General features: G+C 47.4%; 3 protein-coding genes across 3 annotated transcripts in view; 2 read left to right on the top strand and 1 right to left on the bottom strand.

Annotated features, from left to right (window-relative positions):
* Positions 1–1,669: 1,669 nt before the first annotated feature.
* The window catches only part of LOC310744065 (uncharacterized protein), a gene marked incomplete at its 3' end in the record, with an annotated part of 147,265 nt that continues 126,788 nt past the window's right edge, over positions 1,670–22,146 (top strand). Inside the window, exons 1-3 of the mRNA XM_083574808.1 lie at positions 1,670–1,786; positions 2,697–2,874; positions 4,529–4,701. The remainder of the gene's footprint in view (positions 1,787–2,696; positions 2,875–4,528; positions 4,702–22,146) is intronic.
* Positions 7,730–10,550, top strand: LOC310744089 (uncharacterized protein; the record flags this gene model as incomplete). Its single annotated transcript, XM_083574831.1, has 2 exons — positions 7,730–9,504; positions 10,013–10,550. The coding sequence occupies one exon, from the start codon at positions 7,730–7,732 to the stop codon at positions 9,500–9,502; it is 1,773 nt and encodes a 590-aa protein (XP_083430957.1). The 3' UTR covers positions 9,503–9,504; positions 10,013–10,550.
* LOC310744088 (uncharacterized protein) overlaps positions 17,694–22,146 on the bottom strand; it is a gene marked incomplete at its 3' end in the record, with an annotated part of 165,157 nt that continues 160,704 nt past the window's right edge. The window contains exon 6 of the mRNA XM_083574830.1: positions 17,694–19,594. Within this exon, the coding sequence (XP_083430956.1) occupies positions 17,694–19,594 (1,901 nt within the window). The remainder of the gene's footprint in view (positions 19,595–22,146) is intronic.

Here is a 22,146-nt window from a genome sequence, read left to right as displayed (position 1 = left end):
ATTTCAGGGGTCTCCACACTGCCCCCCAGCCTGGCTCCACTCTGCCAGGGCACCTGCGTTTTGTTTCGCTGCAGGTGAGCCTGCCCCCTGCAATATGGGGCTCTTAAAGGAACTTCGAGGGGGGGCGGAGGGGCTGAAGCTTCCCCGCACTTGCGAAGCAGCTCTAGGAGCGGAGGGGAGGCAGGCAGCAGGAGGGCGATGGGGAGGAACCAGCGAGAAGGAGCTTCTGGAGCCTGGGCAGCCCCCTCCCCGCCTGCTCCCTGAAGGTTTCCCGAGCCCCCCCTTTTCATTTCAAGGATTGGGGGACCTCAGCATCCGGGGGTTGCCTTGCTGGGGGGCGTTATTTGGTTTGCTGACGGTAGGAGTCACAATCCCGTCACATTGTGTTGTGTCTGGCTTTTAGGTAAGGGGGTGAGGCTCAGGTGGGAAAGAGTTGAGAAGGAACATACCCCAGGGTGCGGATTGACTCCGCTGCCCAGCTCGTCAGGGTGCCACTCCCCGCGGGTCCCTCCGGTCAGCAAAAGAAGGAGCCTCCAGCCAAGTTAAAGATGAAAACAGCAGTCAGTTGACCTCATCTTTATTTGTTGCAACAAGGTTCAAACACCCCAAAAGTAGGAACATATGATTGCATGAACTTTTAAGGCTTTTACCCCCTTCCCCATAATAAATTTTCCAACAACTTCATCGATACATGACATGGGGTTCCCCCCACAATTTTTTCTCCCCATTTCCCACAATACATTTTTCAACAGCATCATAGATGCATCACAAATATGTCACAAAGTAGGAGTCTTTGGCATTTAGAAACATGAGCCTGTCACCCACCCCGTCAATAACCCCAATTCCCCAAACCTTTTAACTGCCCTCTTCCCCAAAGAACGTAATAGTATTTACCCATCCCCCAGCTGAAAGGCTTTGCTGCCCTTCTCCCTTCAAAGTATCAGGATTCAACTCGCCATCCCGACGGATTTCTGCCTGGGGCATGTGCTGCCCTTGATCGCCTCCTGCCTCCTAAGGGATTATGGAGTCAGGGGGTGCCCTGGATCCCCTAATTGGAGAGGAGTCATTAGACATTGGAAGCAAGGAAACTGGTCAAACCGTAGAATTTTGGCGATTATTTGACGTTTCTAGAGCTTTCTATATTGGATAGTCGAGGAAACATTCCCGATTCATGGAATCCGCTTCTGGCTACAATTGTATCGGCTGCTTTTCTGAGCCTCTTGGCTCTTGTGCATGGACGGGGCCTGTGTCCACGGTCCTTGTCCTGGCCTGAGTCAGAGGCTGGGGTGGGGAGCTGGGATTTGGGGGGAGTCGTTTAGCTGCCCCCCCTCCATTCCTGCTTTGAACAGCACCAAGACCTAAAACACGGAGGGATCTAAGTTCGTGGGGTGGGGGAGGGGTGGATGTTGCAATGCTGGTTCTCCGGGATCAGCCCCTCACCCGCTCTCCTGATCCCCAGAAGGAAGAGGGGAGGGGAAAACCTTCCTCTCCCCCCCCCGCAATTCTTTCCCTCCCCTCCCGGCACATCCTCCTCTCACCCCGCCCCCACAACCCCAGATCCCGCCCCCAAACATCCCACCCCTTCCTCCTCCTCCTCCAATCCGGCTTCTGCTCCGGGAATGGGGGGGGGTGAGCCCCCCTCCCAAACTGCCTGCTTCTCCCAGCAATTCACTCCGGATTGCTGCTCTGCCCCACAGCTCTAGGGGGGGCGCTTTCGGAAAGGGGAGGGAGAAGGGACCCCCCGTGGATGTTGCAGGAAAGGAGAATTGGGAGCGAGGACAAAGAGGTAAAGGGCTCTCGGGGGGGGGGGGAGAAAAGGACCCAGAGACCCCGGCCAGCTCCCCCAAGCGCCTTCCGTGGGGCCTGGATCCCGGCACGCGTGCTGCCAAGGGGCGGAGATGGGGCGCCCACCCACGAGGACTCCCTGGCCCCGTTTCCCCCGCGCAGGCATCCCTGGGGCGCGGAGAGAAGCCAGGATAGAGACCCCCCTGTCCCCCCTTGCTCGTCTTGGGGGGCAAAAGGGGCGGAGAGATGGGGGGGGCGCATGGCGAGGGGTGAGCCAAGGGGGGGGGGCTGGATGCAGGGGAGACTCCGGGAGAAAGGGAGGGGGTCGGGGAAGTAGGGGGAGAAGGGAGGGGGCATCCCCGAGTCAGGAAAGCGCAGCAATGGGGGGGAGGGAGAGAGGAAGACCAGTCTTTTGGGGGGGCGTCTCCATCGTGGCTTCCTTGGGGAATCTCCGGAGGGGCCGCCTTGGTTTCTCCCTCCCGCCCAGCAATCGACCCCCCCCTTCAAGGCGACCAGAGGGGGATCCCTGGAAAGTGGGGGTCCAGTCCCCGTCCCTCGCCTTCCTGCAAGCTCCATCCTCTTCCCACCCCATAAGCCACCGCCCTGTCCAGACACAGCGATTCTGCCCAGTCCAACCTCTGGTCCCCTGGAGAGGAGAGGAAATCCGAGAGGAAGAGGGGAGGGGGGAGGCCTTCTCAGAAGCGGCTGTTGGTTTCCGCAATCCCACCCAGGAAGCAGCCATAAACCTTTTCCTCTCCCTCAGGCTTCCATCTTTATTGTCTTTTCCACTGTGTATGAGGATAATGTACACCTCTCATCAGAAACAGGGGTGCAGAGTCCATGGAATGGCTCTCAGGATTGATACAGAAGTTGCACCTCAAAAGCATTTCTGTTCCTCTTACTCTTTGTAGGCAATGTCAGAGTGACTGACAAGCTGAGATAAAACCCATCATCATCTGATGACAGTGACTCCATGAATCTTCCCAGTCAAAGGACCCATTTTCATGATAGACAGTGCCTGGGGCTGGAGGCTCTACACACCGGGTTTGCCTGTGCAGGTCAAAGACTGCCAGTATTAGCACAGGTGAGGTGTGTGACTTCCCCAAATTTACAGAATGTATGTGAATGAGCGTTCGTGGGTGGGATTATAGTTTACGGCAACCCTGTGATTTTCTCCACCCATAACATTTCATGAGCTAATATTGAAGTACAAATTCCAAAATAACTACAAAAAATCACATGATAATAATAATAGTACAGTGGTACCTCGGGTTAAGAACTGAATTCGTTCTGCAGGTCCGTTCCTAATCTGAAACTGTTCATAAGCTAAAGCACCACTTTAGCTAATGGGGCCTCCCACTGCCGCTACGCCGCCGGAACATGATTTCTGTTCTCATCCTGAAGCAAAGTTCTTAACAAAAGGTACTATTTCTGGGTTAGCAGAGTCTGTAACCTGAAGCACCTGTAACCCGAGGTACCACTGTAGACATTATAGTATTAGTATTTTCCCCCAGCCCCTCTGGGCAGCTTACAGTATATACAGGTAAAGGTAAAGGGACCCCTGACAATTAGGTCCAGTCGTGGCCGACTCTGGGGTTGTGGCGAGGGAGCTGGTGTACAGTTTCTGGGTCATGAGGCCAGCATGACTAAGCTGCTTCTGGTGAACCAGAGCATCGCACGGAAACACCGTTTACTTTCCCGCCGGAGTATTAGTTTTTTTCCCCCAGCCGCTCTGGGCAGCTTACAGTACAGAGAGGTAAAGGTAAAGGGACCCCTGACCATTAGGTCCTGTCGTGGCCGACTCTGGGGTTGCGGCGCTCATCTCGCTTTATTGGCCAAGGGAGCCGGCATACAGCTTCCGGGTCATGTGGCCAGCATGACTAAGCTGCTTCTGGCGAACCAGAGCATCGCACGGAAACACCGTTTACCTCCCCGCCGGAGCGGTACCTATTTATCTACTTGCACTTTGACATGATTTCGAACTGCTAGGTTGGCAGGAGCTGGGACCGAGAAACGGGAGCTCACCCCATCGCGGGGATTCGAACTGTCAACCTTCTAATCGGCAGGTCGTAGGCTCTGTGGTTTAACCCACAGCACCACCCGCGTCCCTACAGTACATCTACAAGACAGTAAAACATCAAACATTAAAAACCTCCTGATACAGCTGTCTTCTAAATGTCAGAGAGTTGCCTACTTCCTTGCCCTCTGAAGGGAGGGCATTCCATGGCGCATTCCCTAACATCTCCATCATGACGCCCACGATGAATCTCCGGAGGGGCCGCCTTGGCTTCTCTCTCCCGCCCAGGAATGGGCCCCCCCTTCAAGGCGACCAGAGGGGGATCCCTGGAAAGTGGGGGGTCCAGTCCCCCCACGCTTCCTTCCAGCAATCACCATCCTCTTCCCACCCCATAAGCCCCTGCCCTGTCCGGATGCAGCGCTTCTGCCCAGTCCAACCATTGCTCCCCTGGAGAGGAGAGGAAATCCCGAGAGGAAGAGGGGAGGGGAGAGGCCTTCTCAGAAGCAGCTCTTGGTTTCCGCAATCCCACCCAGGAATCAGCCAGAAACCTTTTCCTCTCTCTCAGGCTTCCATCTTTAAGTCTCTTTTCAACTGCCTGGTTGATTGAGGATGAGGATAATGTACACCTGTCATCAGAAACAGGGGTGCAGAATCCATGGAATGGCTCTCAGGGCTGATATAGAAGTTGCACCTCAAAAGCATTTCTGTTCCTCTTATTCTTTGTAGGCAGTGTCAGAGTGACTGACAAGCTGAGATACAATCCATCAGCATCTGATGACATCGACTACATGAATCTTCCCAGTCAAAGGACCCATTTTCATGATAGACAGTGCCTGGGGCTGGAGGCTCTACACACCGGGTTTGCCTGTGCAGGTCAAAGACTGCCAGTATTAGCACAGGTGAGGTGTGTGACCTTCCCAGATTTACAGACTGTATGTGAATGAGAGTTTGCGGGTGGGATTATAGTTTACGGCAACCCTGTGATTTTCTCCACCCATAACATTTCGTAAGCTAATATTGCAGTAAAAATTCCAAAATAACTACAAAAAATCACACGATAATAATAATAATAATACAGTGGTACCTCAGGTTAAGAACTGGATTCGTTCTGGAGGTCCATTCTTAACCTGAAACTGTTCTTAACCTGAAGCACCACTTTAGCTAATGGGGTCTCCTGCTGCCGCCACGCAATTTCTGTTCTCATCCTGAAGCAAAGTTCTTAACCCAAGGTATTATTTCTGGGTTAGCAGACTCTGTAACCTGAAGCGTCTGTAACCCGAGGTTCCACTGTAGAAGTTCTAGTATTAGTATCTTCCCCCAGCTGCTCTGGGCAGCTTACAGTACATATAGGTAAAGGTAAAGGGACCCCTGACCATTAGGTCCAGTTGTGGCCGACTCTGGGGTTGCGGCGTTCATCTCGCTTTATTGGCCGAGGGAGCCGGCGTACAGCTTCCGGGTCATGTGGCCAGCATGACTAAGCCGCTTCTGGAGAACCAGAGCAGAGCACGGAAACACCGTTTACCTTCCCGCCGGAGCAGTACCTATTTATCTACTTGCTCTTTGATGTGCTTCGAACTGCTAGGTCGGCAGGAGCAGGGACCGAGCAACGGGAGCTCACCCCATCGCGGGGATTCGAGCCGCCAACCTTCTGATCAGGAAGTCCTAGGCTCTATGGTTTAACCCACAACGACACCCAGCTGTCTTCTAAATGTCAGATGGTTGCCTGTTTCCTTGCCCTCTGAAGGGAGGGCATTCCATGGGGCAGGAGGCCCTCTGCCTGGTTCCCTGGAGCTTCACTCCTAACAGCAAGGGAAGCAGCAGAAGACCTTCGGATGCTCCTTCAGGTCCACAGGGCCGAGGCTGAGGAGGGCTTTAGGTTGCAGATCTTGCTCCTCCATAATGATCGATGTATAGTTAGCAGAGTAGGAGAAAACACTCAGAGGCAGCAAAAAAATAATTCAGCTGAGAAATTTATTACCGAAGACAGATAAGCATAACAGGAACCCAAAAATATCAAAAACTTAATTTACAGTAAAACCCTGACTTAGCATACCAAAACAGCACTCAAGTAAGAAACAGACAGACAGAGTAGAGTAATATCAGAATAGGAAGTGGGAGCAGGCGCATTTCAATACTGTAATTTATCTATAATTCAATGTCAGAGTAACCCTGGCACTAGATAACAAGCCTCCAGGTGGACGTGCCCCACCTGCCCTTTACTTTCCTCTTCCGCACGGGCAGAATCTGCCTTCTGGACTTTGGGATTCACAGTTGTTCTCCTCCACTCCATCCACCAGGGCTTGACTTCAGGTGCAGCAGAATTCCCCAGCCCCCGAAGGATTTGAGACCCATCAGCTTTCCTCACCTGGTTTAGCCGGCCGGTTGAAGCCGTTGCTTGAACCCCTGTTGCATGCTGACAGCTTCTGGAAGCCACAGGTGAGAGCTGAGTGCAGGGTGGGTACCAAGGGTGAAAAAATGACCCCAGAAGGTGCAGGACATGTCCCCCACCAAAGGAACTACTGATCCCCAACACCCCATGACATCTAGATTCAGGTAGGTAGCCGTGTTGGTCTGACACAGTTGAAATAAAAAATTAAAAAATAGTCCCGTAGCACCTTAGAGACCAACTATGATTGTTCTAGATATAAGCTTTTGTGTGCATGCACACTTCTTCAGATACACTGACACAGATGTCACCAGACCCTTGTATATCGTGGGAGGGTGGGGTGGGTTTTTTCTCAGAAAGGTACTCCTACTACCATCTCCCACTATCCTCCACTATATGAAGAAGTGTGCATGCACACAAAAGCTTATACCTAGAACAAACTTAGTTGGTCCCTAAGGTGCTACTGGACTATTTTTTTACTTTTTTATTTCAACTGTGTCAGACTAATATGGCCACCTACCATTAACTACAGTTATGTCCTTGCCTTGAATATCTTGCTTTTCAGTACCAGATTAGGATAGTCCTCTGTCAGAAGACAAGCACAGGATCAGGCAGCACATCATCATTATAAAGAACCATTGGGGTGGGTGTTTCCGCCTGGGATTCCCATGTGCCAGCTGCTTTCCTTCTGCTTCTCCTGCTCTCTCCATGCAATGTGAGGCATGTAGACACAGGTCCATCTCCAAGAACAGGAGCTTCCCTGAGCACCCATTCAGCTGACTCTAAGCACCAAGCCTTGTCACTAGTACTCTGACTGACTCAGACCACATTCCCCAGAAAAGATGTAGACCAGGGTCTCCGAAAATAGTCCATATGGACCTCCTGAGGTCAGTGAGACTGTGCAGGTGATTCATGAAGATCTAGAGGTGGAAACAGGGACAACCACTTGATTGGAAAGGATTTCCCACAGGACAACAGTATTCCAAGGTCATGCTGTGTTATTAAAGATGATTGAGGATTATGAAAGGTTGTTGATGCATTACTACCATTTGACATCATACCATTTTCATTTCCTAAAAATTGGGAACATAGGTAGGACATGGGAGAATGTAGGAGATGCTGAAATAAGAGAAGGTGCTAATGGCGGTTGATGTGTGCTTTTTTCTGTGTTCTCTTTCCTGAAACCCAAACAGGATTTCCTTTCTGTCCACTCTGAAAAAGGTGATGGAGAAGACAGAATTGCAGGGGACAAGGCACCTTTCATTTCATTAGGAATAGCCATTAAAATGTGTGAAATGTGGAATATGCTTCACTGAATGAGCACACATAGTTCACATCAACAAACACAAAAAGGAAAGAACCCATTTAAAAGTATAGAGTGCGGAAAGAGCTTCTCTTTCAGTGCAAAACTTAGAACACTCGAGGAGACTCACACAGAAATAAAATGCTTTAAGTGCAGGGAGTGCGGGAAGAACTTCAGTCAGAGTGGAAACCTTAAATTGCACAAACGGACTCACACATGGGGGAAACAAGTTAAATGCATGGAGTGTGGAAAGAGCTTCAGTTACTATTCAGGCCTTAGATCCCATCAACGGACTCACACAAGGGAGAAACCGTTTAAATGCATGGAGTGTGGAAAGAGCTTTAGTGGAAATCTTAGAAGACATCAACGGACTCACACAGGGGAGAAACCATTTACATGCATGGAGTGTGGAAAGAGCTTTAATGATAGTGGACATCTTAGAAGACATCAACGGACTCACACAGGGGAGAAACCATTTACATGCATGGAGTGTGGAAAGAGCTTCAGTTATAGTGGAAACCTTAGGAACCATCAACGGACTCACACAGGGGAGAAAGCATATAAATGCATTGAGTGTGGAAAGAGCTTTCGTGATAATGGAAGCCTTAGGAACCATCAACGGACTCACACAGGGGAGAAACCATATAAATGTATGGAGTGTGGAAAGAGCTTCAGTCAGAGTGGACACCTCAATATACATCAACGGATTCACACAGGGGAGAAACCATTTACATGCATGGAGTGTGGAAAGAGCTTCAGTCAGAGTGGAAGCCTTAGATCACATCAACGGGCTCACACAGGGGAGAAAGCATATAAATGCATTGAGTGCGGAAAGAGCTTTAGTGATAATGGAAGCCTTAGGAAACATCAACGGACTCACACTGGGGAGAAACCATTTAAATGCATGGAGTGTGGAAAGAGCTTCAGTTATAGTGGAAGCCTTAGATCACATCAACGGGCTCACACAGGGGAGAAACCATATGAATGTATGGAGTGTGGAAAGAGCTTCAGTTATAGTGGAAACCTTAGAACACATCAACGGACTCACACAGGGGAGAAACCATTTACATGCATGGAGTGTGGAAAGAGCTTCAGTCAGAGTGAAGAGCTTAGATCACACCAACGGACTCACACAGGGGAGAAACCATTTAAATGCATGGAGTGTGGAAAGAGCTTCAGTTTTAGTGGAAGCCTTAGATCACATCAACGGGCTCACACAGGGGAGAAACCATATGAATGTATGGAGTGTGGAAAGAGCTTCAGTTATAGTGGAAACCTTAGAACACATCAACGGACTCACACAGGGGAGAAACCATTTACATGCATGGAGTGTGGAAAGAGCTTCAGTCAGAGTGCAGAGCTTAGATCACACCAACGGACTCACACAGGGGAGAAACCATTTCAATGTATGGAGTGTGGAAAGTGTTTTAGTGATAGTGGAAGCCTTATATCACATCAACGGGCTCACACAGGGGAGAAACCATTTCAATGTATGGAGTGTGGAAAGTGTTTTCGTGATCGTGGAAGCCTTATATCACATCAACGGGCTCACACCGGGGAGAAACCATTTCAATGTATGGAGTGTGGAAAGAGCTTTAGTCATAGTGGAAGCCTTAGATCACATCAACGGACTCACACTGGGGAGAAACCATATAAATGCATTGAGTGTGGAAAGAGCTTCAGTCAGAATGGAAACCTTAGGAAACATCAACGGACTCACACAGGGGAGAAACCATATAAATGCATGGAGTGTGGAAAGAGCTTTAGTGATAATGGAAGCCTTAGCAACCATCAACGGACTCACACAGGGGAGAAACCATATGAATGCATTGAGTGTGGAAAGAGCTTTAGTGATAATGGAAGCCTTAGCAACCATCAACAGACTCACACAGGGGAGAAACCATTTCAATGTATGGAGTATGGAAGGAGCTTCAGTCAGAGTGGAACCCTTGATTTTTGTCAGCAAACTCACACAAAAGACAAACCTTATAAATATCAGGAAATTAGATAGAGGTTCACTCTTAGTGGAAGTTCAGAATCAACAGACTCATGGACAGGAAGAACTTGGCAGGGGGTTGGACTCGATGGCCCTTGTGGTCTCTTCCAACTCTATGATTCTATGATTCTAAAAGATTGCAAAAAGTGCTTTATTTATAACGGAGTGATTAAGGAACATCTAGGGACTCTCACATGGGAGAACCCATTTAGATGTATGGAGTGTGGGACGTCTTCCTCTCAGTCCACTCTGAGCAATGAACTCAATAGGAAATCATTCCTAAAAGCATGAGGTATATGTGAAGTTCTGGTGTTTACATGTAAAACATTATAATAATGAAATAAGGCAACATCTCACAATGGTGAGTATAATTTTAGATGAAAGTACTTTTGGTTTTTGCACCAAACTCTGTCACCCCCCCCCCACCGCATGATCTCCCAGCACTGCTTCTTCACCAGAACTTCATTGCTGCCTCCTGCCCTGCGCGTTCTGAAGAAAACTTGAAATACTGAAATTGAATGGGAGATTTCCCCCCCAAGCCTAATTTCAAGAGAGGAAAGGAGGCGCTGCAGGTACCACGGAAGTCTCCTGGGGGGCCCACCTTCACTCATGAACCCCGGGACAATCTACTGCCATCAGCAAACTTTGCCCCCTCCCTGCTCCCTCCTAAGTCTAGATCATTTATGAACAAGTTGAAAAGCCGCAGGTCCCAATACTGAGCTTGAGGGGACTCCGCTTTCTGCTCCTCTCCTGTCCGTTTTCTCTCTTGGTGTTTCAGAAGGAGGGCTGCCTCCAACAGAGGGGGCACATTTCTTCTAGGGGCACATTCCCCACGGTGCCCCCCAGCCTGGCTCCACTCGGCCAAAGCAGCTGCATTTTGTTTCGCTGCAGGTGAGCCTTCCCCCTGCAACGTGGGGTTTTAAAGGAACTTCGGGGGGGGGGGGAATCAGCGAGAAGGAGCTTCTGGATCCTGTGCAGCCCCCTCCCCGCCTGCTCCCTTCAGGTTTCCTGAGCCCCTCCCTTTTTCATTTCAAGGATTGGGGGTCCCGCACAGCCCTCAGGGCACCTAAGCATCGGGGGGGGGAGCTATTTTGTTTCCTGAGGGCAGGAGTCACAATCCTGGCACACTGCAGGATGTCTGGGTTTTAGGTATGGGGGTGAAAAAAGGTGGGGGGGGGGAAGGTGGAAAAGAGGTGATAGGGGAAATATCCTGGGGTGTGGATTTTATTTTATTTTTAATCATTTTTATTGATTTTCCAAAAAAATATTGAGTGTTCACTGGAAGGACAGATCGTGAAGCTGAGGCTCCAAGACTTTGGCCACCTCATGAGAAGAGAAGACTCCCTGGAAAAGACCTTGATGTTGGGGAAGATGGAGGGCACAAGGAGAAGGGGACGACGGAGGACGGGATGGTGGGACAGTGTTCTCAAATCTACCAGCATGAGGGAGGCAGTGGAAGACAGGAGTGCCTGGCGTGCTCTGGTCCAGGGGGTCACGAAGAGGCGGACACGACTAAACGACTAAACAACAAATATCGAGATGTGGAAAAATGGAAACACAATGTGGGAAATATGGAAACAACAAGGAGAAGCAGGACTAAGATGTGGAGATCTGCTCCAGAGATCCAGACGGTGGGGAGGCCCAAGAAATTAATAAATGCAATTTGGACTATAATTTGATCTTTTTTATTCTTGTTTTTTTATTTTTTAATTGAAGTATTATGATTGGGTATTTAATTGGGGTGTGGGTATTTAATTGAGGCGAACCAAAGGGGTGGCGGTGGGGACAGGCCGCCCCAGTGCCCACGCCTTCACCACCTCGCTCTCTGCTGGAGGAGGCAGGCAGGGAAGAGGACAGGGCAGAACGGAGGCAGGCGAGCCAACAAGTGAGGGGGCAGAGTTGGCTGCTGGGGGGGGGGATGCACTTGAGCTGCTGCCTCTTGAGTTGCTCTGTCTGTCAGGTTGCCCTCCTGTGCCCCCCCCCTCCCAAGCAGGGCTCCTGTGCCTTGTTTGTTGTAATTGAAAGCAGGAGCTGAAGATTTCGCAAGCGATAAACTATAAGATAAAATAAGAAACTCCTAGAAGTAACAGATGAGGCTAAGAGATAGAGAAAGATCAATAATAATGATTATTATGGATTACAATTGGAAGTAGGGATAAGAAGTTTGTAATGAAAGAGGATATTGATGTTTCAGATATGAAATTGGGAACTGCTAAATATGTGTTATGATGAAATTCAGATTGGAAGGTGTCGAGGAAGTCTTCTAGCAATGTAAATATACCAGGGAATAAGAAGGGGAAAAATTCTTCTTTTATCTTTTGCATTTTTATTGTTAAGTTTTTATGTTGTGTTGAATGTAATGTTCTTTTCTGTGTTTATGTTTATGTATTATAAGAGCCTGGCGTGCTCTGGTCCATGGAGTCATGAAGAGCCGGACACAACTAAACGACTAAACAACAACAAAATTATAAGAGAAAACCAATAAATATTTTTTTTGGGGGGGGGGAACCCAGCACCTTCTAGCTTCGTCAGGGCAAGCATATTGTTAGGTGGGCGTGAGCTCCGTCTTCCTTGAGGCAAGTGTGCTTTGTGGCAGCTTTGCTTCATGAGAAGTCACGCAGCAATTTGGAGCTCAATAAGCCAAGGAGCAAACCAAAATTCTTGGCGTCCTCAGTTTAGGGCTAAACTACCGAAGACCCTGCAATAAAACCCTGCATATGTTTGCCCAGAAGTATGCCAGATGGACGCTAGTGTAGACTTTCCCCCCGCAAATGTGCTTAGTAAACTCTGCAGTTCTGCAGCCGAATCCCAACGCATAAATAATGTTGCAGTCCTGACCCCTGACTCCACTTCCCTGGGTGTATTCTGCACCGGACTGAGCAGACGGGGGGAAGATGGCACTCCAAGTGTATCTTAAACATCTTCCATCCTGTTCTCTGTCATCTTTCTACTACACCTTTAAATGCTGACAGTTATCTGGTCTGGATAAAAGAGAACATGTTCCCGACAAGTGTGTGCGCATAAGTGCATGCGTAGGCTGGAATTTGAACTGCTGAGGCTGGGAGGTTTGCAAAAGAAAACAAGGTGCAGGATGTCCAATGGTAGCTGGCCAAGGGGATTGCTTGCATCTGAGACAGGAGAGTGCTTGGGCATGAAGGTATCGCTGGACATGACTTTATAAGGGGATGTGAAATTCTGTGAAGAAGCTCGCTGGTACAATTCATGAGAACAAACCAACTTCGTATGAAACGTGAATAGGGCGCTGTCTTTGCTCTGTAATCTTTTGACTCAGGCATGGTTCCACGCCACTCTCCCCCAAAACAATGATTTCTTTCTGAGGTCTCAGGTGATCCTAACTGGAGATGAGAATGTTGTGTGAGATGCACATGAAGAAGTTTCTCTGGTGATGCTTCAATCTAAGGGGTTTTGTTTTTCAACCGCAGAATCTTAACTACTGAGCCTTGGAAGAAGTACGCTTGCAAATGATTATTGGGTAGTGAAGGTGTGGGGTGTAAAATTGTATTGCAGTCAAATGCAACATTCCTACAAGGCACATGCTGGGGAATGCTTGTGTCACTCAGGAGAAGACTTGCTAGTTCCTCCTGAGCTGGGACAGACTTCCTCTGCATGGCACTTCATGTAGGTGTGGCCTGTTCTTGGACAGAGGAGCACACGGCCTCCATGTTCTGCTCTTCTTCTTCTCCTTTTTGTGTTCCTACAAGTTAGGAAGAAGTGACTGCTCAGTTGCAGTCACTTGAGATTATTTCCCTTATGGGATAGTTCATGTCGATATATATAGAGTTATGTAACTTAAGTCTGCCTTCAGGGATCTTATTGTGAACTGGATGATTGTAAATAAACTAGTTTTATGTTAACTTTAATCAGATAGTCGTGTCTATTCTTTTAGGAGGGATATAAAAAGGGATCTTACCAGGAATCCTAAATAGTGAGGCTCAGACGAGCCTGCAACTAGCTAACTGCTGTGTGATTTAAAAGAGGGATTGTTTAACAACTCTGCTAAGTTATAGAACTTGCCGACGCAAGTTAGGAAGGATATCATAAAAGAATATATCCTCTCCTGCCTCCCTAAACATTCCCACAGAAAGAGCCTGGGGTTGGGTGTCACCTCCCCTTGGAGCGAGCGACCAGCAGGGATGCCTCTGAGCTGCCTCCGTGTGTTATGCTCAGCCCACCGTTCCCCATACAGACATCTCTGGCAATGGTTGCTGACGAGGGCTTACTGCCCATGCTGCCTTGTTTTGAATAGGATGGTGGGCAGTCCTCTGACAACTCACAGAGCTGTTTTCAGGATCTGGAGGGCAAGGACTGATGTAGTGTAGCAGTTAAAGTGTGAGATGTGAGTCAAACTCCTCTTCCTGCAACCTCAACTCTTCGTATGCATGGCGATAATAACACTGGACAGCCTTGCAGGGCCGTTGTTTAGATTACTGAGATAATATATGTTATATTTTGTAATGCTTTAAATGTGCTACATAAATGCTAAAGTATTCTTAAGTAAAGCTGAGTATTGGTTGGTGCAAAGTGAAAGGGCCAAGAGGCAGAGCCAATAGAAGAAGACGAAATCCAACGAGTAATAAAAGAATCAAAAACCCAGGACAAGGATGGATTTTCGGCAAAACATTATCAAAAAACTAAATCAAACCCTGATTGCACCCTTGAAAGAAGTACTGAACAGCATTTTAAGGAAGGGAGAAGTACCTGGCAGGTCAGACTCAGAGGGAGGAGAGGAGGGGGCCAGGAGACCCAGAGGAGGCCGGTTGCTGAAGCATCCACGGAGACTCCCCCTCCTGCTGCGACCAGCTCCCCTCTCCCCTGGTCTCCTAGAGCACACAGGGAAATCCAGTTCCGACCCCATGAGCCTGTACATATTAAGGGGGGGGGGTTGTCCCAACATGCATCACTTTGATCTCATTGAGAATGAACTGTAATTACTGCCCATTCAGCCTGTTTGGAGAGCTCTTTTTGGAGCTCCTTGCAATCTCTCTTTGTTTGAACTGTGGGGTGTGAAACACAGAGCAGTCAAATACAACATTCCTAGAGTGGACATAAAAGGGGATGTCTGGACCAGCCAGTCAGAACATCCTGTTTCCTCCTGGGCTGGGACAAACTTCCTCTACATGTGACTAGAGGTGGGCGTGACCTCACCTGTGCAGGTAACAACATACCACAGGGCGGGCAGCCATCTCTCTCTCTGACTCCATTCCTTGAAGAAGCAACATCTCCTTAGCCTGAGATGCTCTCTTGGCTTCAAGAGAGGACAAAGGAACTATTTCCTTATGGGATAGATTCCAGGTGTATATATTTTGTAACCTAAGTCTGCCTTCTGGGATCCTTCTGTGAACAGAATGGGAGTAAACTCTTTTATATACTTTTATTTTTTAAAAAATATTTTTATTAGCAATTCAACAACATATCCAAACATATCATATTATTTACCGCCTTCCTACCCCTCAACCCCCCTCCCCTCCCCCAAAGACTTCCCTCAGCTCAGCTTCTAATTTTCAGCACAGGTTCGAATAAGTGTCCACCCACCGTGAGGCAGAATTTCATTAGTGCTCCACAAGCTTCCTGCGCTTTAAGTTTTGCAGCCTCCAGATGTCCCTTCCAGAAAAGTGTCTCAGTGAAAGGGACTCCCAGGGATCCGAAGGAGTGTATTGAACCAGGTTATTCATTGCTCCAAACTTTGGACTTCTGTCTGTCCTCTGGGAGAGGCTGGCCTGCCCCTTTTTCAGGGCAACTTCCTTCCCTCTGCTCCAGTATGAGGGCAGCATACATAGCTCACAGCCCCCTCTTAAATCCCGTCAACTATAAAAAAAGCAACCACTATCAAATACTTGACAATCCTAGACAGCATCTTAAAAAGCAGAGACCTCACCTTGCCAACAAAGGCTTGTATAGTTAAAGCTACAGTTTTCCCACTAGTGATGTATGGAAGTGAGATCTGGACCATAAAGAAGGCTGATTGCCAAAGAATGGATGCTTTTGAATTATGGTGCTGGAGGAGACTCTCGAGAGTCCCATGGACTGCGAGAAGATCAAACGTATCCATTCTGAAGGAAATCAGCCCTGAGTGCTCACTGGAAGGACAGATCGTGAAGCTGAGGCTCCAAGACTTTGGCCACCTCACGAGAAGAGAAGACTCCCTGGAAAAGACCCTGATGTTGGGAAAGATGGAGGGCACAAGGAGAAGGGAATGACAGAGGCAAGATGGTTGGACAGTGTTCTCGAAGCTACCAGCATGAATTTGACCAAACTGTGGGAGGCAGTGGAAGACAGGAGTGCCTGGCGTGCTCTGGTCCAGGGGGTCACGAAGAGTCAGACACAGCTAAACGACTAAACAACAACATCAAGTACTTTAAAAATCAGCACCTAGACTGTTTCAGTAAATGCCTGGGGACCTAAAACAGATGTGAATGGGCAACGCAAATCAGAGTGCATTGTGTGTGTGCAACTTGCAAGAGGGCAGAGGGACAGAGTCTCTGCTTCACGCCCCTCTCTGCTCTCCTCCTCCTCTCTTTGACTTCCCACATTTATGTGGAAATGCTACAGGTCCACCTCATAGGGAGGTTGTAAAAACAGCAGAGTTGGTTTTTATGAAGCACTTTGAACTCTCCGAGTGCCCTCTAGTTTATCTCCCCATGTTGAGCCCCCACCTCCTTTGCTCAGAGGGGCTCTGGCCCTGCCCCCCATCCCTGGGCCACCTTCCCTTTTCATTCAAGGTGCACGGCTAGGAGATGGATCTTCTGCCAAACTCCCCTTTATTCCTGTTGCCACCACAGAGAACTCTTCAACACTTCACCCCAAACATAACAAAGAAGGAAGTGTGCATCGATTCATTAAACTGATTTATTTAAAAAATAGACATAAACATGTGGTTTCAAATGTTCTCTTTTCTTTTCTTTTTCTTTTGAAACTTTGCTACAGCTGCAACAACGGGGATTATAATGCTGTTTCTCTACTACAGGTCTAACCAGCCCTGCTCCACAATTGCCACCACTGTCCCATTCCATTCCACCCGCCAATGGTGGCAGCCAACCATCTTGGCTGCAAGTCCCAGAAGACGGGCTCTCTCCTTAGAGACCTTTTCCACCTAGCCTGAGAGGGGAGAGCCTGGATTGACTCCAGCTGCAAAAGCTGAGGCTGCTGAACAGACTCTTGAATTTGGGGGTTTGGGGGGGTTGTTGCTGTTGGTGTTTTGTTTTATATTTTAGATCTTGTGATTTATGTGGAAATTGTTCAGTTCAATTGCTCAATCCCAGCATTCCAAACTCCAAACTACCCCTATCACCATCTAGCATTTCCTAAAATTTACTCTTCAACTGTAATTAAATAATTACCATTATTATATTAATGTCATTGATACATGCGTATAAAACTTTAAATACAAACACCAAGACATTGCACTGAAACTTTCGGTAAATGCGCATGCATGCACTTTCCAAGAGTCTCATTTGAGAGTCAGTGGGGTGCAGTGCTTAAGCGTTTTGGACTAGGAACTGGGAGACCTGGGTTCCAATCTCCACTCAGTCACTGGGTGATGGCTTCACAGCCCAACCTACCTCACAGGGTTGTTGTCAGGATTAAACGATGAGGGGGAGAACGACTTAAGACCACACTGAGCTTCTTGAAGAAACAGGTGGTATAGAAAGGCATCCAATAAATTTCGCTAAGAAGAAAGGTAAGATTCTGCTCTTAGGCAAGAAGAATTTGCTGCACAATTATAAGATGGGGGATACCGGGCTTGTCAGTAGTACATATGGAAAAGACCTGGGGTCCTAGTGGACCACAAGACTAACATGAGTCAACATCAGCGAAATAGGCTGTTATTCTAGGCTGCGTCCAAAGAAGTCAAGTGTCCAGATCAAGAGAAGTAACAGCCCCACTTTCTTCTGCCTTGTTCAGACCACACCTGGAGTCCTGTGTCCAGTTCTGGGTGCCCCAATTTAAGAAGGATTTTGACAAGCTGGAAGGGGTGCAGGGGGGGGTTGACCAAGACAATTAAGCGTTGGGAAACCAAGCCTTCTGAGGAACAGGAAGGGCTGTCACGTGGAAGCTTGAACAAGCTTGTTTTCACCGGCTCTGGAGGCTGGCACCCAAATCAATGGCTTCAAATTAGAGATGCCCTTGGAAGGTTGTGGACTCTCCTTCCTTGGAGGTTTGTAAGGAGAAGTTTGAAGGCAGTATGTCATAGAAGCTTTAGTTGAGAGTCCTGCAGTGGACTAGAGGACCCAGAAGTCTCCCGCAGGTCTAAAATTCTATGATTCTCCCCTGTATGAACTCTTTGATGGGCCATGAGCTTGGTCCTCTTACCGAAGCTCTTTCCACATTCCAAGCACTGATATGGTTTCTCCCCTGTGTGAATTCTTTGGTGGGAAGTGAGGTTGTCCTTCCGGGTGAAGCTCTTCCCACATTCCAAGCACTGATAGGGTTTCTCCCCAGTGTGGATTCTTTGATGGGCCATGAGGTTGGTCCTCTTACTGAAGCTCTTTCCACATTCCAAGCACTGATATGGTTTCTCACCACTGTGAATTCTTTGGTGGGAAGTGAGGTTGGTCCTCTTACTGAAGCTCTTCCCACATTCCAAGCACTGATATGGTTTCTCCCCTGTGTGAATTCTTTGGTGGGAAGTGAGATGGGCTTTCTGGCAGAAACTCTTTCCACATTTCACACATTGATAGGGTTTCTCACCACTGTGAATTCTTTGGTGAGCCATGAGCTTGGTCCTCTTACCAAAGCTCTTTCCACATTCCAAGCACTGATAAGGTTTCTCCCCTGTGTGAATTCTTTGGTGGGAAGTGAGACTTTGCTTCTGGTTGAAGCTCTTCCCACATTCCAAGCAGTGATATGGTTTCTCCCCTGTGTGAATTCTTTCATGGCAAGTTAGATTGGCCCTTTGGCCGAAACTCTTTCCACAATCCAAGCATTGATAGGGTTTCTCACCACTGTGAGTTCGTCCATGGGCCATGAGCTTGGTCCTCTTACCAAAGCCCTTTCCACATTCCAAGCACTGATAAGGTTTCTCACCACTGTGAATTCTTTGATGGGAAGGGAGACTTTGCTTATGACTGAAGCTCTTTCCACATTCCAAGCACTGATAGGGTTTCTCCCCTGTGTGAATTCTTTGGTGGGAAGTGAGGTTGACTTTCTGGCGGAAACTCTTTCCACATTCCAAGCACTGATAGGGTTTCTCCCCTGTGTGAATTCTTTGGTGGGAAGTGAGGTTGACTTTCTGGCGGAAACTCTTCCCACATTCCAAGCACTTATAGGGTTTCTCTCCTGTGTGAATTCTTTTGTGGGAAGTGAGATCGGCTCTCTGGCAGAAACTCTTTCCACAATCCAAGCATCGATAGGGTTTCTCCCCGGTATGAATGCTTTGGTGGGAAGTGAGACTTTGCTTATGACTGAAGCTCTTCCCACATTCCAAGCATTGATAGGGTTTTTCACCTGTGTGAATTCTTTGGTGGTGAGTGAGATTGACTTTCTGGCAGAAACTCTTTCCACATTCCAAGCACTGATAGGGTTTCTCACCACTGTGAATCCTTTGATGGACCGTGAGAGTCGTCCTGTGATTGAAGCTCCGCCCACATTCCGAGCACTGATAGGGTTTCTCACCCGTGTGAATTATTTGATGGGCTGTGAGATGGGTTCTCTGACTGAAGCTCTTTCCACACTCTCGGCATTCAAATGGCTTCTCCCCCCTGTGAATTCTCTGGTGTTTACGGAAGGTTGTGCTTGTATTAAAGCTTTTCCTACATTCCAAGCACTGATAGGGTTTCTTGGCTGTATGAATTATTTGATGCGAAATGAGATGTGCACTCTTACTGAAGCTCTTTCCACATTCCAAGCATTTCAGTGGGTCTTCCCCTGTGGGAATTATTTCTTGTGAAGTGAGGCTTTCATTCCAACAGAAAGTTTTCCCCCATTCAGAGAACTGAGAGGGTTTATTCCCAATAGCATTTCTTTGGTGGGTAGTCGAATGGGAGCTGTGACTGAAGCTCTCTCCACACTCCAAGAGTGGCAATGGCTTCTCCACTGTGTGGATTCTGTCATGGGCGTCCTCGCTCTCAATTTCCAAATCATCACCACCTGCAATGAAGAAATGGATTAGAGCTGCAGGAAGAAATGGAGTGCCACTGCATTGAATATTGATCACTAACCTTGTGATAGAGGAAGAATTCCATGCATCAACATTGGTGACCACACACTAGAGGTGGTCAGTGTTAGAAACAGAGATAGGACAGCTAGGACATAAAGAGGACCTTAAACCTAGGTTATGGGCTCAAAAATGGAATGTCCATATGCACTCTCTTATGACAAAAATACAAAGCTGAAAAGGAATGAACAGCAGCTAAAATAATATGTTCATTTTTCACATGGTCTAGTCCTTCCCCTGCCCACCCCCCTGATTTTTAAAGAAGGTCTCTCCTTCAGTCTTTAAAGTGTAGCTGGAAGTGGGGAGGAAGAAAAAGGTCCTCCTTTCCTTCCATTCTGCAGTTTTAATCCGAAATCTTAGGTTCTGCGAGCAGAGCTCAGAAACTGCTTGTGTCTATGACATTCCCTGTTGCAAAATGTGCCTAGAACCATGCGAGTTTCAGACAATGGAGGTGGTGGATGATTGTGTCTACCTAAGAAACCAACAACCTCTTCATTGATGCTGACCTGGACAAGTGTACTGGCGAGGCAGTTACGGCAACAGCTCACCTCTCCAAAAGAGTATGGGCGAATGGGATGCTAACCGTTCAATACCAAGATGAAGGTCTACTAGGACTGCGTGTTGAGCAAGCTGCTTTGTGAAGTGAATTGTGAACAATTACAACCATCAGAAACAACCCCTCTATGCCTTCCACAAGCTCTGTGTCAGGAAGATTTTGGGCAATACAAGGCAGGACAGTGTCAAACAAAGATGTGCTTTCCTTTTTTTTAAAAGATATTTATTGAAATTTTCAACTTTAATACATTAAAAAAGAATCAAAAAAGGAAAAACAAAAAGGTTTAAAAACACATAAAGTTCACAATCCTTATTTTTCTATAACATATTTCCCTGACTTCCCCAAACCTCCCCTTCTTATATTCCAATTCAAAATGTTAGTTCAGCAAGTTCTTATCCCTAATCTTAACCTTTTTCTATTTAGTTCATTTTAAAAAAGCAATTTTGCCTTATCCAAACTTAAACACAATACTTATGCATCAATACTCGTTCTTAAAACATTTTTCTAACGTCGACCCAATTTCCCTTCCACGAATTCCCCAATTTTCATACAAATAACAAAATAAACTAAAAATAAAACAGATTGTAATTATACACCCTTTGGATTCCCAAACTCCACCCCCCCTTTCCCGGTTTCAATCTTAGTCTACTATCAGCCTGGAGATCTCACGTCCGAGGCTCTTAATTCTCTCTCAATTCCTCTCTGCCGGTTTTTTTTATAGTCCTTAATATTAAACACCGGATCTCGGAGAAGCTCTGGCCCAACGGGATCCATGTTTCTTCCAGCCAGACCTTCATACTTAAAAGTGGAGCCCGAATCATGTTTCTTATTCCTTTTAAGTCCAAATGTCCCCAAAGCTCCAACTTCCACCTTAAGCAAATTTGTAATCCTTGGGTCTTCAGATCTCCACATGAGGAGATCTCTCCATTCTTCAATCTCCAATTTAAGCCAGATTTTCAACATCAAGTTCTTATTTTCTTTGTAGCCATCATGTCAGGCCTCTGGCTCTCCTTTATCATCTGCAAAGTTACAGCTCCTCCTTCCTTTTCCTCAGGAACAACATATATCTCCTTCTCCACACTCTCAAAGCTCTCAAGTTTCTCTTTTTGTCCAGCTGCATGGGCTTCCTGAGTCAAATCCTTATCAAATTCAGTGATGTTATTTACTGTTAAGTTCAGAGTTGCAACATTTGTAGCCAAAACATCAATTTGGCCTTGTAACTTTCCCAAGAGAACAAAAACTTTGTCCAACCCAGCCTGAATTTTCCCTCCTCCAGCCATTCTTGTAATGTCCCAAATCCCCCTCTAGAGGGATTTTGGTAACTTAATATTCCTTCCAATTCAAATCCAAAAATCAAGTTAGTTTGTAACAGTTCTTCCTTGTTTTCAACAAATTATAACCAAATTGTAACAAATATAGCCAGCAGAAACAACAGAAACAAAGTTTTCTTTTCCCGTCTTGACAGCTAAATTTGACAGCTGTCAAACTCTTCAATACCTCATCAGCAGGCTCTCTCGCGGAGCACTCCCGGGTCCGGGGGGGGGGCGTGGCACTTCAGCTCCCAAGATTAGCTCTTTGTCCTCCAGTAAGATTACTTATATTGCCAAATCGTGAAATTAATGTCTTTTACCAAGTAAAAAAGAAAGGGTTCTCTCGACCTTAGTTAGCAGGTCCTTGCTTTAAATTATTTACAAGACGGGGAGACGGACTTCCTGTTTGCGCCTTCCCCGATCATGCCTAATTTTAAAAAAAGAATTTTTTTCTTTCCAATTTCCGTCCTACTCACGGGTTGTTGCTTTAAAGTCCAATTGTTCACAAAAAGAAGTCAGCGCTCTCCGACCATGGCAATGCGGCTTCACTCCACAGGAGAAGCAGTCGACTCTCAGCACCGCGCCGCTCACCCCGTCCCCCGCTCCAAAGCCTTTAAAA

The sequence above is a fragment of the Podarcis filfolensis genome (genome assembly GCF_964270895.1).
Source record: "Podarcis filfolensis genome assembly, chromosome: 10".
Lineage (NCBI taxonomy): Eukaryota > Metazoa > Chordata > Lepidosauria > Squamata > Lacertidae > Podarcis > Podarcis filfolensis.
Note: the sequence above shows the minus strand (reverse complement) of the source record. Positions and strands in the feature narration are given on the sequence as shown.